The 14,317-nt window shown below is 49.4% G+C and overlaps 1 protein-coding gene across 2 annotated transcripts; it reads left to right on the forward strand.

Annotated features, from left to right (window-relative positions):
• Nucleotides 1-9,319: 9,319 nt before the first annotated feature.
• On the forward strand, nucleotides 9,320-14,302 carry CD37 (CD37 molecule). 2 transcript variants are annotated; one of them, XM_063092182.1, is made up of 8 exons: nucleotides 9,320-9,382; nucleotides 9,793-9,865; nucleotides 10,872-10,996; nucleotides 11,112-11,186; nucleotides 11,827-11,931; nucleotides 12,633-12,869; nucleotides 13,294-13,377; nucleotides 14,225-14,302. In XM_063092182.1, exons 1-8 carry the CDS (start codon nucleotides 9,320-9,322, stop codon nucleotides 14,300-14,302), a joined length of 840 nt encoding a protein of 279 aa, XP_062948252.1. The 2 variants fall into 2 exon arrangements, with proteins under 2 accessions (XP_062948252.1, XP_062948251.1); XM_063092181.1 differs by lacking the exon at nucleotides 9,320-9,382 and adding an exon at nucleotides 9,619-9,687.
• The last annotated feature ends 15 nt before the right edge of the window (nucleotides 14,303-14,317 follow it).

Consider the following 14,317-nt stretch of genomic DNA (forward strand, 5'->3'; position numbering starts at 1 on the left):
CCCACTAGACTAAAATACAAAATCTAATAATACCATGTGTTGATCCATGTGTTGATGAGATAAAGCAACCAAAAAGTCTCATGCTCAACTAACAGTAATAATTACAACCACTTGGAAGAATGGCTTAGCAGTATAACTGAATATACACATACCCTATGACCGAAAATTTCCACTGCTATGTGTATGTCCTAGCAAAACTCATTTGTGCAACAGGGTACAGGAATGATAACAATAACTAACACATTGTGCTTACTTTTTGCCAGGCACTGTTCTAAATGCCTTAAATTTTTAAACACAACAACCCAATGAGGTAGGTACTATCTTTCTCTCCATTTTTCAAAGATGAAAAAGTTGAAAGACAAAAAAGTTACACAACTTTGCCAGTTACACAGCTTATGAGTGGCAGAGTCAGGGTTTAACAGTCTGGTTTCATAAACAGAGCTCCTAACCAGCCACATTATTCTACTCACAAGAACATTCTCAATAGCATTATTTGTAATTGTCATAAAGTTGAAAAGCACAAATGTCCATCAACAGTTAAATGAATAAATTGTAGAATATTCCAAACAAAGGAATAATATACAGATGTGAAGAAAATAAAGGAACTACTTAATATACTATACTTAATATAAGTTAATCTCACAATGATGAGCAAAAACAGCACAGAATAAAATATTCCACACAGAATGAATCCATATAGCTAAGTTCAAAAAGAAGTAAAATTAAACTATATATTTCAGGGTTGCATATATACATAGTAAAAGTATAAAGAAAAGCAAGGAAATGATTATCACAATAGGACTAGAAGTTACCTCTGGGAGGGAGAAAGGGGTACTGAAAGTGAACTGAAAATAGAAGATCTCCTAGAGTCAATGGTAATGTTCTATTTCTTGAACTGTGTGACAGTTACACAGATATAAGGTTTATAATTATTCATTAAACACTCTCTTTATATGTTCCATGTACTTTTCTGAATACATATTCCATTTCACAACTTAAAATGTTAAAAATTAAAGGAACAGCCCGTGGCTGACTTGGGAGAGTGTGGTGCTGATAACACCAAGGCCGCAGGTTCAGATCCCTGTATAGGGATGGCCAGTTAGCTCACTTGGGAGAGCGTGGTGCTGACAACACCAAGTCAAGGGTTAGGATCCCCTTACCGGTCATCTTTAAAAAAAAAAAAATGTTAAAAATAAAATATAAAGGAAAAAATGATGAAATTGCCAGAGAATTAGGAGAAAAGCCAGAAGAAAAATTGTGTCACAAACACTAAAGATAAAGTAACCAAGAGTCTCAGATTATCAACACAAAATCAGTTTAGTTCTAAAATGTGTCCGCCATAACTTCTGAACAAAAAAACAGAAATCTTCATTCAATTCGTTCAAAAATCAACAAAGTTGAGGAAGCTGGAAACATTTTTCTAATAGTTGTCAGCTTACCTAAAAAGAAGTAGGTGAAGAAAGAAATCTTTACTACTAGACAGCATTTTGCCAGCAACTGAAATGTAACATTCCACAAAATAAAAAGGGAGTGCTTCTCTGATTCTCAGAATTCATGTTAACATTGACCCTGACTGTTAACACTGACCCACTAAAAAAAAGGAAGGCTGTACTCATGAAAAGTAGGTTAACCTCTCTTGAACACATTCGAGAAGTGGAGCCCTTGAAACAAGTTTTCTGGTGAACTGGTCAATCTGGCCCTTCAGTGAAAGACCTGGCTACTACTGAAAGCCACTTAGACACCTGACAGACCCTTCCTCCTAGGCAGGTGCAGCCCTGGTGGTGGCCCTACACCATTACCCCTAGCAACTCCTCTCCTAGGTCCATGCAGCTGCGGCCCTGGTGGTGGCCCTACACCATTACCCCTAGCAACTCCTCTCCTAGGTCCATGCAGCCGCGGCCCTGGTGGTGGCCCTACACCATTACCCCTAGCAACTCCTCTCCTAGGTCCATGCAGCCGCGGCCCTGGTGGTGGCCCTACACCATTACCCCTAGCAACTCCTCTCCTAGGTCCATGCAGCCGCGGCCCTGGTGGTGGCCCTACACCATTACCCCTAGCAACTCCTCTGCTAGGTCCATGCAGCCGCGGCCCTGGTGGTGGCCCTACACCATTACCCCTAGCAACTCCTCTCCTAGGTCCATGCAGCCGCGGCCCTGGTGGTGGCCCTACACCATTACCCCTAGCAACTCCTCTGCTAGGTCCATGCAGCCGCGGCCCTGGTGGTGGCCCTACACCATTACCCCTAGCAACTCCTCTCCTAGGTCCATGCCCTCTGGGGAGTGCTCAGGGTCTTCCAGAAATGTCCGCTGCCCTCCGTTTACCTCCTTCCCTGGAACTATAACCTCTGAAAAGAAAAAAGGGGAGCTGGTGTCCAGGTTCCTCAAACAGCAGAAAATAACAGGCCAGTGATGGGACTGAACCCGGGTTTCCACCGTCTGAGTACTTGACACCAATGGCTCAACCCCAAAGGGGTCGATGACCTAGTCCTGCGAAGGCCCGGCCAGCAGACTGGCTCGAACTCAGATTCGAGGAGCGAAGGGAGCTGAAGCCAGTTTCCTGCGTACTGAAGGGGGAAAAAGGAGGGGCCCCTGGATCCCTCAGCTCCACAGAGCCTGAGGAGTCCAGCAGGCTCCCGCCCAGTGGCCGGCTACCCCTTGGCAGAATCCAGTGAGCCCAAGCCTCAGAAATGGCGCCCAGCCTCACACATCCCAGATCTATGAACGTTTCAGTGCTTCCTGGGCCAAATGACACTCACCCTGGCCTCAAGGCCCCTACCGGGGTCCTCACTCCAGTCTGTCAGGCAAAATTTAGGATGAAGAAGCCTCAGCTGAGAAACCTAGCAACCTCCTCGTGCCCCTTCAGGCCTCTTTAGATCCGCTCAGAAGACACTCCTCGCTGTACCTCACAAATGGCCTTTCCCGCCGTTCTGCGCACGCGTGGCAGCCCCTGGCGCTCGCCACCAACGGTCGTAGCTAAAGACTTTGCCACTTCCGTTCGCTCAGAACACCTCTCCCCACAGCGCGTGCCTACGCTCGCCAACTGCGCATGTGCCGCTGCTCTCAACGGTTTCTCCTTTGGACCGTGTGCCGGTTCCCTTTCCTCCTCCTCCCTCGCCGACCCCTCAGGCCAGGCTCTCATTGACCCGTCTGGCTCCTGCGCTTAGCTTCCCAGGTAAGGTGAAATGAGCTGGGAGGCTTGATCTTCCCATGTTTTCCCTGGAGCCTTCAAATCTTTGACGCTTATTTGAAGATCCCCTACCAGTAGCCAAATCTTTTCTTTTCTTTCTTTTTTTTTTTTTTTTGGTCTTTTTCGTGACCGGCACTCAGCCAGTGAGCGCACCGGCCAGTCCTATATAGGATCCGAACCTGTGGCGGGAGCGTCGCCGCGCTCCCAGCGCCGCACTCTGCCGAGTGCGCCACTGGCTCGGCCCAGTAGCCAAATCTTAAATACGCATCCAACAAGGCAGACAGCGACCGTGCCTTGAGAGACCTCGGAAATCTATTGGGGTTACAGAAAAAAATTAAAAACTCAAAGATTTACTTATACTTAGGTCAGCCGTTCTTAAAATTTTTTTTTGTCTCAGGGCCCCTTTTGCACTCGTAAAAATTAAGGATCCCAGTAATTTATATGGATTATATTTACATGGGTTGTGTGTTTATAGAGTTATATCTATCAATATTAAAACTGAGAAATTTCTAAAATAGTTATTGTTTAGGGGGGCCGGCACGTGGCTCACTCGGGAGAGTGCGGTGCTGATAACACCAAGGCCATGGGTTCGGATCCCATATAGGGATGGCCAGTTTGCTCACTGGGTGAGCGTGGTGCTGACAACACCAAGTCAAGGGTTAAGATCCCCTTACGGGTCATCTTTTTAAAAAAATAATAATAATAAAATAAAATAGTTATTGTTTTAAAAATCCATTGTGTGTCAACATAACATAATATCACGTAGGGAGCGAGTATAGACAGAAAGGGCTGGGACTCTCCAAATTTTAGAAACTAGAAAGAGGAAGATCCAATGGAGATTGAGAAGAAACAGCCAATGAGGAAGCCAGGAAGAAAACCAAGAGAGTGTTTCGTGTGGTGAAGGGCAATAAAGAAAAGAGGGATCCGGTGAATTAAATAGGTAGCATTGATGTTCTAACTTTAGTGTACATTGGAATCACCTGAAAGGCTCATTAAAACACAGATTGCCAGGCCCCACCCCCAAAGTTTCTGATTCATTAGGTGTATTCGTTTCCTAGGACTGCTATACAAATTACCACAAACTTGGTGGCTTAAAACAGAAATTTATTCTTTCACAGTTCTGGAGGCCAGAAATCTGGAAACAAGATGGCAGCAGGGTCACTTCCTTCAAAAGCTCAGAGGGAGAACCCTTCCTCGCCTCTCCCAGTTTCTGGTGGCTCCAGGTGTTTCTTGACTTGTATCTGTACAACTCTAATCTCTGCCTCTGTCTTCACGTGGCCTGTTCCTCCAGGAGTGCCATTTCTCTGGGTGTCTCTTATAAGGACACTTGTCATTGGATTTAGGGCCCACTAGGATAATCCAAGTTGATCTCATCTTGAGCTCCTTAACTCAGTTACATCTGCAGAGACACTTTTTCCAAATAAAGACACAGGTTCTGGGGGTTAGGAGGAGGATATATCTTTTGGGGGGCCATCATTCAGCCCACTATAGTAGGTCTGGCATGGGGACTGAAAATATGCATTTCTAACAAATTTCCAGGTGATGCTGATTCTGCCTGTGTAGGGACCACAACTCCTGATATAGAGAGGTCAAGTAAGGATGGGGACTGAGAATTGACCACATGGATATTGGTGACTTTGAAAAAAGTGGTTCTGGTGGATGAGTCAAGATGAAAGCCATATTGGAGTGGATTCAAGAGAGAGCTGGAAGTAGGGTGAGCAACCACAATTTCTTGATAAGATGAAGAAATGACAAAGCCGTAGAGGGATGTAAGGTTAAGGAAGAATTTTTTAAGACAGGAGAAACAACAGTATGTTTGTATGCTTGTGAGATGAGTCAGCAGAGAGGGAGAATTTGATGAGTCAGAGGTAAGGGGGCATAAATCACAGGAGGGATGTCCTTAAGGAGGCAAGAAAAATGGGTCACAGGTAAACTGGTTTCCCTTAGAGCTATGTCCTCCAATACAGCAGTCACTCACCACATATGGCTATTGAGCACTCGAAATCTAGTGAGTCCAAATTGATGTATGCCCTGAGTGTATTGATGTATGTACTATATTTCAAAGACTAAGTATGTTATAAACTGAATTCCATCCCCCCAAAATTATGTCAAAGCCCTCACCCCAATGTGGCTATATTTGGAGAAACAGACTGTAAGGAGGTAATAAAGGTTCAATTAGGTCATAAGGGTGGGCACTAATCTGATAGGACCAGTATCCTTATAAAAGGAGGAAGAGACACAAGAGATTTCTCTTTACAGGTACACAGAGGAAAATCCATGTGAGCACTCAATGAGAAGATGGACTTCCATAAGCCAGGAAGAGAGGCCTCACCAGACTGCACCCAGATGGCATGTTGATCTTGGACTTCTAGCCTCGAGAACTGTGAGAAAATAAATTTCTGTTGTCTTACTGGCCGGCTGCAAAAAAATAAAACTAAATTAAAAATTAAAAACCATTTTTAAATTTCTGTTGTTAAAGTCATCTAGCCCATGGTATTTTGTTATGGCAACCTAAGCAAACTAATACACAGTACAAAAAGAAGAATTTTAAATATCTCAATAATCTTACATTGATTACATGTTAATATATTGGATATGCTGGGTTAAATAGTATGTATGGTTAAGGATAATTTCTCTGTTTCTTTTTATTTTTTAATGTTCAAAGGTGCTATTTGGGGCCGGCCCGTGGCTCACTCGGTAGAGTGCAGTGCTGTTAACACCAAGGCCCCGGGTTCGGATCCCATATACGGATGGCCGGTTCGCTCACTGGCTGAGTGTGGTGCTGACAACACCAAGTCAAGGGTTAAGATCCCCTTACCGGTCATCTTTAAAAAAAAAAAAAACAAAAAAAAAAAACAAAGGTGCTATTTGTAATAACCAAAAACTGGATACAACCAAAATGCTCATCAACAGTTGAATGTATAAATTGTGGCTTATTCAGAAAGTGAAATAACATACAGTGATGAGAACATAAGAACTACTGCTACTTATTCCACTGATGAATTTCACAAACATAATATTGAAAAAAATAAGTCAAACACAAAAGAAAACATACTGTATAACTTAACTTATATAATGAAAAACAGGCCAAATCAAACTACAGTTTTATAAGTTAGGAGGATAAGGACTAGTGATTTGTAAAGGAGGAAGGAGCTAGTGATTTTCAAGGGAGTAAACAGTGGATTTCTGGGCTGATGATAATGTTGATCTCAGTAGTGATTACATGAGTTTTTGCTTTGTGATAATTCATTGGGCCGTGCATTGTTTTGTGAACATTACTATATGACGTGTCATCCTTCACAATAAAAAGGTAAGGAATAACATCACATGCTTAAAACTACTAAAAGAAATTTTAGAAGCTGGAGTTAATCACAGATATGAATTTTGATGCAGGTTAAAATGCAGTGACAGGTATTCTACATGTAGTAGTTTGAATTATTAAAGGTAGCAGTTTTGCCAAACAACCTAAAAATTTTAGTAGCTTAATGCAATAGGTTCTTACTTATATAAAGTTCAAAATGCTTTATGTAAGTCCAAGAAGAAACCAGGGACTAAGCTCCTTTTGTCTCCTGGATCTCCCATCCTTGAGTTCTCCACTGAATTCTCAGCTTCCAGCAGCCAATGATTGAAGGGAGGGAGAAAATAAGGATTATAGAGGATATTTTATGCCAAGTCCTGAAGTGCCCTACATCACTTCTGCACCCACTCCATTGGCCCAAGACCAGTCACATGGCCTCAACTCACCGGAAGGAGGCCTGGGAACTTGTAGTCCTCCTATGTGAAAGAAAGATCAGGGGCCATCTACCCTTGGTCCTCTAGTTACTTGTGTACTCATCTCTAAGGGGATTTATGTTAGTCCATTTTTGTTGCTTATAACAGAATACCTGAAACTGGGTAATTTATAAAGAAATAGTATCTATTGCTTTCAGTTTTGGAGCCTGGGAGGTCCAAAGTCCAGAGAACTATCTGGTGAGGGCCTTCTTGGTGGAAACTCTTCAGAATCCCATGGTGACCAAGGTGTCACATGGCAAGAATGGGTTGAGCAAGAGGGAGCTCACCTGCTCACTTGCTGTCCTTTGAAAGCCATCAGAACCACGACCATTACTCCAGGAATGGATCGATCCATTCATAACCCAATCACCTCCCAAAGGCCCCACCTTTCACTTACCGCAATAGGATTTCCCACCCTCTTAACTGCCACAGTGGAGATCAAGCTTCCAACACGTGAACTTTTGGGAGACACATTGGACCAATAGCAGATCTAGTGAGTGAGAAAGGGAGAGTTTGGTGCACTAGTTTCCTATGACTGCGATAACAAATTACCACAACCTTTTTTTAGCTTAAAACAAACAGAAATTTATTCTCACACAGTTCTTCAGACCAGAAGTCCAAAATCAAGGTGTCAGCAGGGCCACACTCCCTCTGGAGGCTCCAGGGTAGAATCAGTTCTCTGCCTCTTCCAGCTTCTGGTAGCTCCAGGAGTTCCTTGGCTTGTGGCTGCAGGACTCCAATCTCTGCCTCCATCTCCACATGGCACTCTTCTCTTCACTGTGTCTTGTCCTCTGACTCTTAGAAGGACACTTGCCACTGGAGTTAGGGCCCATCTGGATAATCCAGGATAATCTCACTTTGAGATCTTTAACTTAATTACACTTGCAAAAACCCTTTTTTTTTCCAAATAAGGTCACATTTACACATTCTGGATATTAGGACATAGACATATCTTTTGCGAGGCTACCATTCAACCCATTACAATCAGCTGTAACTATTTTTGTGGAAAATGCTGGGAGCCTGTGCTAGGATGCTGGTCTTGGAGAGAAGGGGATGGATTTAAAATGTATTTTAATGCTAGAGCACAGAGGAGTTTGTGATGGCTTAGAAGTAGTAGCTTAGAGACAAGGGGGTGGTGATTCCGTGGCCAAAATGGGATTTGGATACAGAAATGTGGTCTGGGTTTCAAATAGACCCCTCTGGGGCCATGTGGGAGATGGACTGGAAGGGAGAGACTAGAGGCTAGGAAGAAGCCTGGGGCAGGGTCCAGGCAGGAGAGCAGAGGTCCTGAACCAGCCCGAACCCTGAGGACAGAGAATCAGGAGGCAGAAGGGAGCCAGCTTAGGGACTGATGATGAGCTGTGTGGAAGAGGGGGAGAAAGGGAACGAGGACAGCACCTGGGGATTTGGCCCAGTGACTGGGTAGATGGTGGGACTGCCTCAGATGGGGAAACCAAGCAAAGGAGAGAACTGGAGGGAAACCCTGAGCTCTGTGTGGGATAGGTCAGGGAGAGGGTCCTGGGGACATACAAGAGACAGTTGGCTGCAGCTCAGGAGAGAGACTTAGAAAATAGCAGATGAAGAGAGAGAGAGCTGGATCCTCAGAGAAGTGGGCTTCTCAGGGTCTGAGTGGATGACTGGGTGGTGGGAAAGCCCCTGAAGTTGGAAATATGTGAAGGACTTGGGACTTGACAAGAGTGAAGAACCTATGGGGACCTCAGGGGAGACTGCAGAGGCTGCTGGGTACACACCAGCAATCAGGTACCACAAAGTCAGAACTGACTGCCCAGGTCGTATACTCAGTCCTGGTCCCTCTGGAGCCTCCACCCCTCTGGTCCCAATGCAGAGGAAGTAAGTGCTGCCTGAGGCTCAACTTCCACTGGGTGTGTTGGCACCGCCCAGTTGCCCTCCCCACTCCCAAGGACCTTCACACCTCAGCCTGCAGCACTTTCACTTCCCCCAGGTTCCCAGCCCCTGCCCCCCAGCACACATGAGTGGCCTCCTCTAGAACATAATGCAGACTCCGAGAGAAGGGTAAAGACAAAGGGGGAGATGGAGGAAGAAGGACAAGGACCCAGAACGAAAGGGCTAGAAACCCAGAGAGAAAGAGGATAGAGATCCTCAGGGGTCAGAGAGGGGACAAGGACCCAGAGTGAGGTGGATAGAGACCCAGAGAGAGGGGGCAGAGACCTAGGACAGGGAAGGGGGGACAGAGCTGGATGCAGAAATGTCAGAGTTTAGCAGGCCATGAGGTCAGAGTGTCTGTGAGGTCGGCTACTGTCCAGGCCCAGCCCTGGAGTCCTAGTGCCCAGAGATGGGTGCAAGTAGATCAGGAGTCCCTGTGGATCACCCAGCCTGAGCCATGGAGACCTGGGAGGGACTGCCCCATGTGTCTTTGGTGCCTGCAGATTCCAAGACCCCTCAGGTACCACTTGTGTGTGTCCCAGTGGAGCAGGTGAGGGAGAAAGGGACGAGACAGAGCGTCACCCCGTGTGAAGGAGGGGGTGGGGCCCCACCCATGGAACTTCCTCTTTCTCTGTGTTCTTCCTTTCCCCCCCTCTCTCTTTCTCTCTCGAACTCTGTCTTTCTGCCTGTCTTCCCCACTGCCAACACCTCTTCTGTCTGGTCCCTCAAGCTGGTTGCTCACCCCTCTAGGTGAAGATGTCGGCCCAGGAGAGCTGCCTCAGCCTCATCAAGTACTTCCTCTTCGTTTTCAACCTCTTCTTCTTTGTGAGTTGCCTCATGGCTCCCCAGCCCGGGCCCCGGCCCCTGCCACAGCCCCCAGACCTTATATCTCCCTTTGCCCACCACCGTATTCTCATCTCCTCTCCCCAGGTCCTAGGCAGCCTTATTTTCTGCTTCGGCATCTGGATACTCATCGACAAGACCAGCTTCGTGTCCTTTGTGGGTGAGGGGGGCTGGGGCAGCCGGGGAGGGCCTTCCTGGAGCAGACACAGACTCAGCCTTCCCCCAAGTGACCTCCTGGGGTCTCCCTTGTTCCAAGGAGGCTCACGGTGCCTAACTCCCTAGGCAGGTCCCAGGCTCTGATCCACTGCTCGCCATTGCTGTGCCTCTCAGAGCCTGTGTCTTCCTCTGGCAAATGCGGTTGTGCATACCAGTAATAACAATAAAACTGGCCTGTTAGCTCAGTTAGTTAGAGCATGGTGTTATAACACCAAGGTCAAATGTTCAGATTCCCCGTATCAGCCAGTCACCAAAAAAAAAGAATGATAGCCACTTCTCAAGCGCTTCCTATGTGTTAGACTTTGTGCTGCTTGTGGTGTTCATCAGATCCTCCCACAAACCCTCCTGAGATTCAGCAAGGGGAAATCCCTTGCTGAGTGTCACGCAGCAAGGAAGTAGAAGAGCAAAAATAACGTTAATAACAATAATGGGAAAATAATAATGGAGCAATCATCAAAATCCTAGCAGCTCATATTTTATAAGTGTTTGCCCTGTGTTGAGGACTGGGTTGAACACAGCTCCCATGTGTCTCTCAAAACAACCCTAGGAAATAGATGTCGCTACGCCCTAGGCCTCAGGGAGGTTTAAATGACCACACCAATGTGACAAAACAAGTGATGGGGCTCAAACTATTGAGGGTGAGAAGCTGAAGGAGGAAAGAATGCGAGCAAAAGAGAGGGACAGAGATGGGGCGCTGAGGGGGTATAGAGGTGCAGAGAGAAAGAGGAGGCAGAGATCTAGAGAGAGGAGGAGAAAGACTCAGAAGGAGAGAGACAGAGACTCAGGGTGGGGCAGGGCCAGAGTCTCAGAGAGAAGCAAAGACCTGGGATGCCAGAAGCCCAGAGAGAGCCCCCCAAGATACTCCTCCCCACTTAGGTGGCTGCCTAGGTAGGATGGAGCTGCTTGCAGCTGTGAACATTGCATTCATCACTGCTTCTCACCTCTCCCAGGCTTATCCTTCCTGCCCCTGCAGATCTGGTCCAAGGTCCTGGCCGTCTCAGGAATCCTCACTATGGGCCTTGCCCTCCTGGGCTGTGTGGGGGCCCTCAAGGAGCTCCGCTGCCTTCTGAGCCTGGTGAGTGCCCCACCCCATCTCCATCCCTAGGACCACTCCTGTTCCCTACCTCTGCCCAGACCTCAAAAATGGCCTGGGGAAGGGGTCAGCCTTACCTCTTCATTCTGCCCCCCAGTATTTTGGAATGCTGCTGCTCCTGTTTGCCACACAGATCACCCTGGGAATCCTTATCTCCACTCAGCGGGTCCGGGTGAGTTGGCTGTGGCCACCAGCACTTCACCCTCCAGGGTGGGGGTGATGAAAACAAAGCAGACAGGGGCTGACATAGACAAAGAGAAATAAGAGAGAAGAAGAGGACAGAAAGACAGAGATACAGAGTCAGAGAAAGACACACTGACAGGAGGGCCAGCCCGTGGCTCACTCGGGAGAGTGTGGTGCTGATAACACCAAGGCCGCGAGTTCGGATCCCATATAGGGATGGCCGGTTCGCTCACTGGCTGAGCGTGGTGCTGACAACACCAAGTCAAGGGTTAAGATCCCCTTACCGGTCATCTTTATTTAAAAAAAAAAAAAAAAAGACACACTGACAGGGATGGAGGGAGAGAGAGAAAAAGAACCAAAGGTAAACACGCAGGAAAGAGAAGAGAAAGAACATGCAGAGAAACAGAAGCCCCTCAAGAAGAGATAGAGACTTGACCCCTAGAAATAGTGGGAGAAACAGAAAGATGGTAAAAACGGGCACAGAGAGTCTGAAGAACAGAGACATAGCTGATCATTCATTGGAGAACTGAGGCCAACACAAAGATGCGCAAGGACCCCTTGGTGCTGAGACAGCCTGGGAGGGGCTGGAGCAGGGCAGATAGGGCCCAGCCTCATTCGCGGCCTCTCAGGTGGAGCGAAGCGTGCAGGACATCGTAAAGAAGACCATCCAAAACTACCACGCCGACCCAGAGGACACAGTGGCCGAGGAGAGTTGGGACTACGTGCAGTTCCAGGTGCGTGAGCCTCCCACCCCACTCTGTCGGGTACCCGTCCTCTAGTTCCCAGACTCTGACGTGCCTCGGCTCTCTGCTTCGAGGAGACGCCTCCCTGACGTAGCCCCAGGCCCAACTCCAGGACTCTAAAGAATCCCAACCCCTGCCATGCCTAACGTGGTCCTGCCCCCAGATGATAACCTGACTAACTCCACCGTGCCCCAGTACCTCGACCCTGACGTGGCTCCGCCCTCCGTCTCGATGAGATTCTGCCCCCGCTGCAACTTGGCTCGGTCCCCAGCCCAAAGCCCCTTAGCGTGACCCGGCTTCCTACCCCGTAGTGACTCTGGATCCCACAGGTCCCCGACCCGGATGACATTCCATTCCCTGGACACACACGTGGCCCCGCACTCCCATCCACCTGTCCCCCGTCTAAGGCTGAATTTCACCGCCCACCCAGTCTCCGGTCCATAGGGTGATGCTGCAGCTCCTCCCCCAGCTCCACGTCACCCCGTTACTCCTGTCTCTCCCTGCCTCATGTTCCCATAATGTCCTCTGATCTCATTGCGACCCCAGCTTAGCCCACCGTCCTCCACCCCGCACCCACCACATAGCCCCCTGCTCCCGGCCATAACCTCATACCCACCACCTAGTCCCCTGATCCCCAGCATCGTCTTGCATCTCTCCAGTCCCAGTCCCTCTGACTCGTATCCCTCTCCCAGCTGCGCTGCTGCGGCTGGCACTCTCCGCAGGACTGGTTCCAGGTCCTCATCCTGAGAGGCAACGAGTCGGAGGCGCACCGTGTGCCTTGCTCCTGCTACAACTCATCGTCGGCCAACGACTCCGCAGTCTTCGATAAGATGATCTTCCCCCAGCTCAGCCGGCTCTCACCTCTGGCGCGGCCCGGACCCAGTACAGACCTCTGCGTGGTCTCTGCAAAAAGCCACATCTACCGCGAGGTGGGGAGGGGTTTAGAGCAGCAACTGCTCTAGTGAGTCGGGTCCTGCGGGAGGGGCTGGGCTGCAGGCGAGGAGCGTGACCTTCAGGAGGCGGGGCCTCATTAAATGCGCAGAGTCTTCGAGAAGGGTGGGGCTACGAGGAAGGGAACAGTACCACAGGAGGCGGAGCTCTATAGGAGAGGGGCCTATGCTCAGGATGGGGCCTAAAGAAAAAGCCGGGCTGGATCTGGAACACTGATGTTTGAAGAGTGGCAAAGCTCGGAAGAGGTGAGGCGAAGGCGCAGAGACTAGAGAACCCTGGTTAACTAGGGGAGGGGATCGGTGCCTGAAAAGAGAGGCGACGGCTGGGCTGAGAACGCGCGGTTTGGGCTTGAGGGCAAATCCTAGAAAGAATCCTACCTTTAATCTTTCCCTGCACCCCCAGGGCTGCGCGCAGAGCCTTCAGAAGTGGCTGCACAACAACCTCATTTCCATTGTGGGAGTTTGTCTGGGAATCAGTCTGTTCGAGGTGATCTGGCCCCGCCCCCATTCGCGATTGGCTTTATAATCCCTAGATGGCCCCGCCCTTCGTCGCACATCCTCGCATCCCGGCCCTCCCGTAGCTCCACTTGAACAGAATGAAGGAGACCTAGCTTCTGCGAGCCCTGGTTGGCCGTACGCAGACTCCTGCTATTGGCAGTATCCCTCCCCTTTCCCTGCAGGTGGGTGTCATGGTACTGAGCCTGCAGCTACAGCGCAGGACGCTCCGCCGGGAAACACAGCCGCAAGTACCGGGTGCTGACGGTTCGAGACCCGGCCCCGGCCAGAGCGCTGACAGTGGCGGCGGGCGCTATGGCGCCCTCAGCAGCAGCGGGCGTAGCAGCAGTCCGTGGGGTGGATGCGGCATGGCGGGAGCTTACCCCAGCTGGGGGGAGAAGGCCCCGCAGGGCAAGCTGCCCATGGCCCTGGGGCCCTGGTCTCTTTGGGATCAGGATGAGGTGCAGCCCGAGACCGGGAGCACAAGTGCAGAAGTGGAGGCCGAGGCGGAATTAGAGGCCAAGACGGTGGGGGACACAGATGAGCTTCCAGAATAAAGGACTCTAGGCTTGCTTCCTTCCAACCTTACTCTTTGTCAGGCTCTATCTCGACTTACTGCAGCAGGGATTCTCCTGCCCCATCCTCTTCCAGCTGTGCGCGCCTCATTAGCCCGCCACTTCTCAGGTCTCCCCTAGCCCCGCCCAGGCCTGCCCACTCCCGTGGCCCTGCCCACCGGTACTTCCCCGGGCCCGCCCCCTCACTTTTCTGGGGCTCCCATTACCCCGCACGCATCGCCGCCGCCCCTTCGACCTTTCTGACGGCGTCTCCTTTCCCTGTAGCTCGGCTTCATGACGCTGTCGATATTCCTGTGCAGAAACCTGGACTACGTCTACGACCGACTCGCTCGATACCGCTAGGCCCCGCCCCGACCC

This window comes from Cynocephalus volans, chromosome 3, assembly GCF_027409185.1.
Source record: "Cynocephalus volans isolate mCynVol1 chromosome 3, mCynVol1.pri, whole genome shotgun sequence".
Classification (NCBI taxonomy): Eukaryota; Metazoa; Chordata; class Mammalia; order Dermoptera; family Cynocephalidae; genus Cynocephalus; species Cynocephalus volans.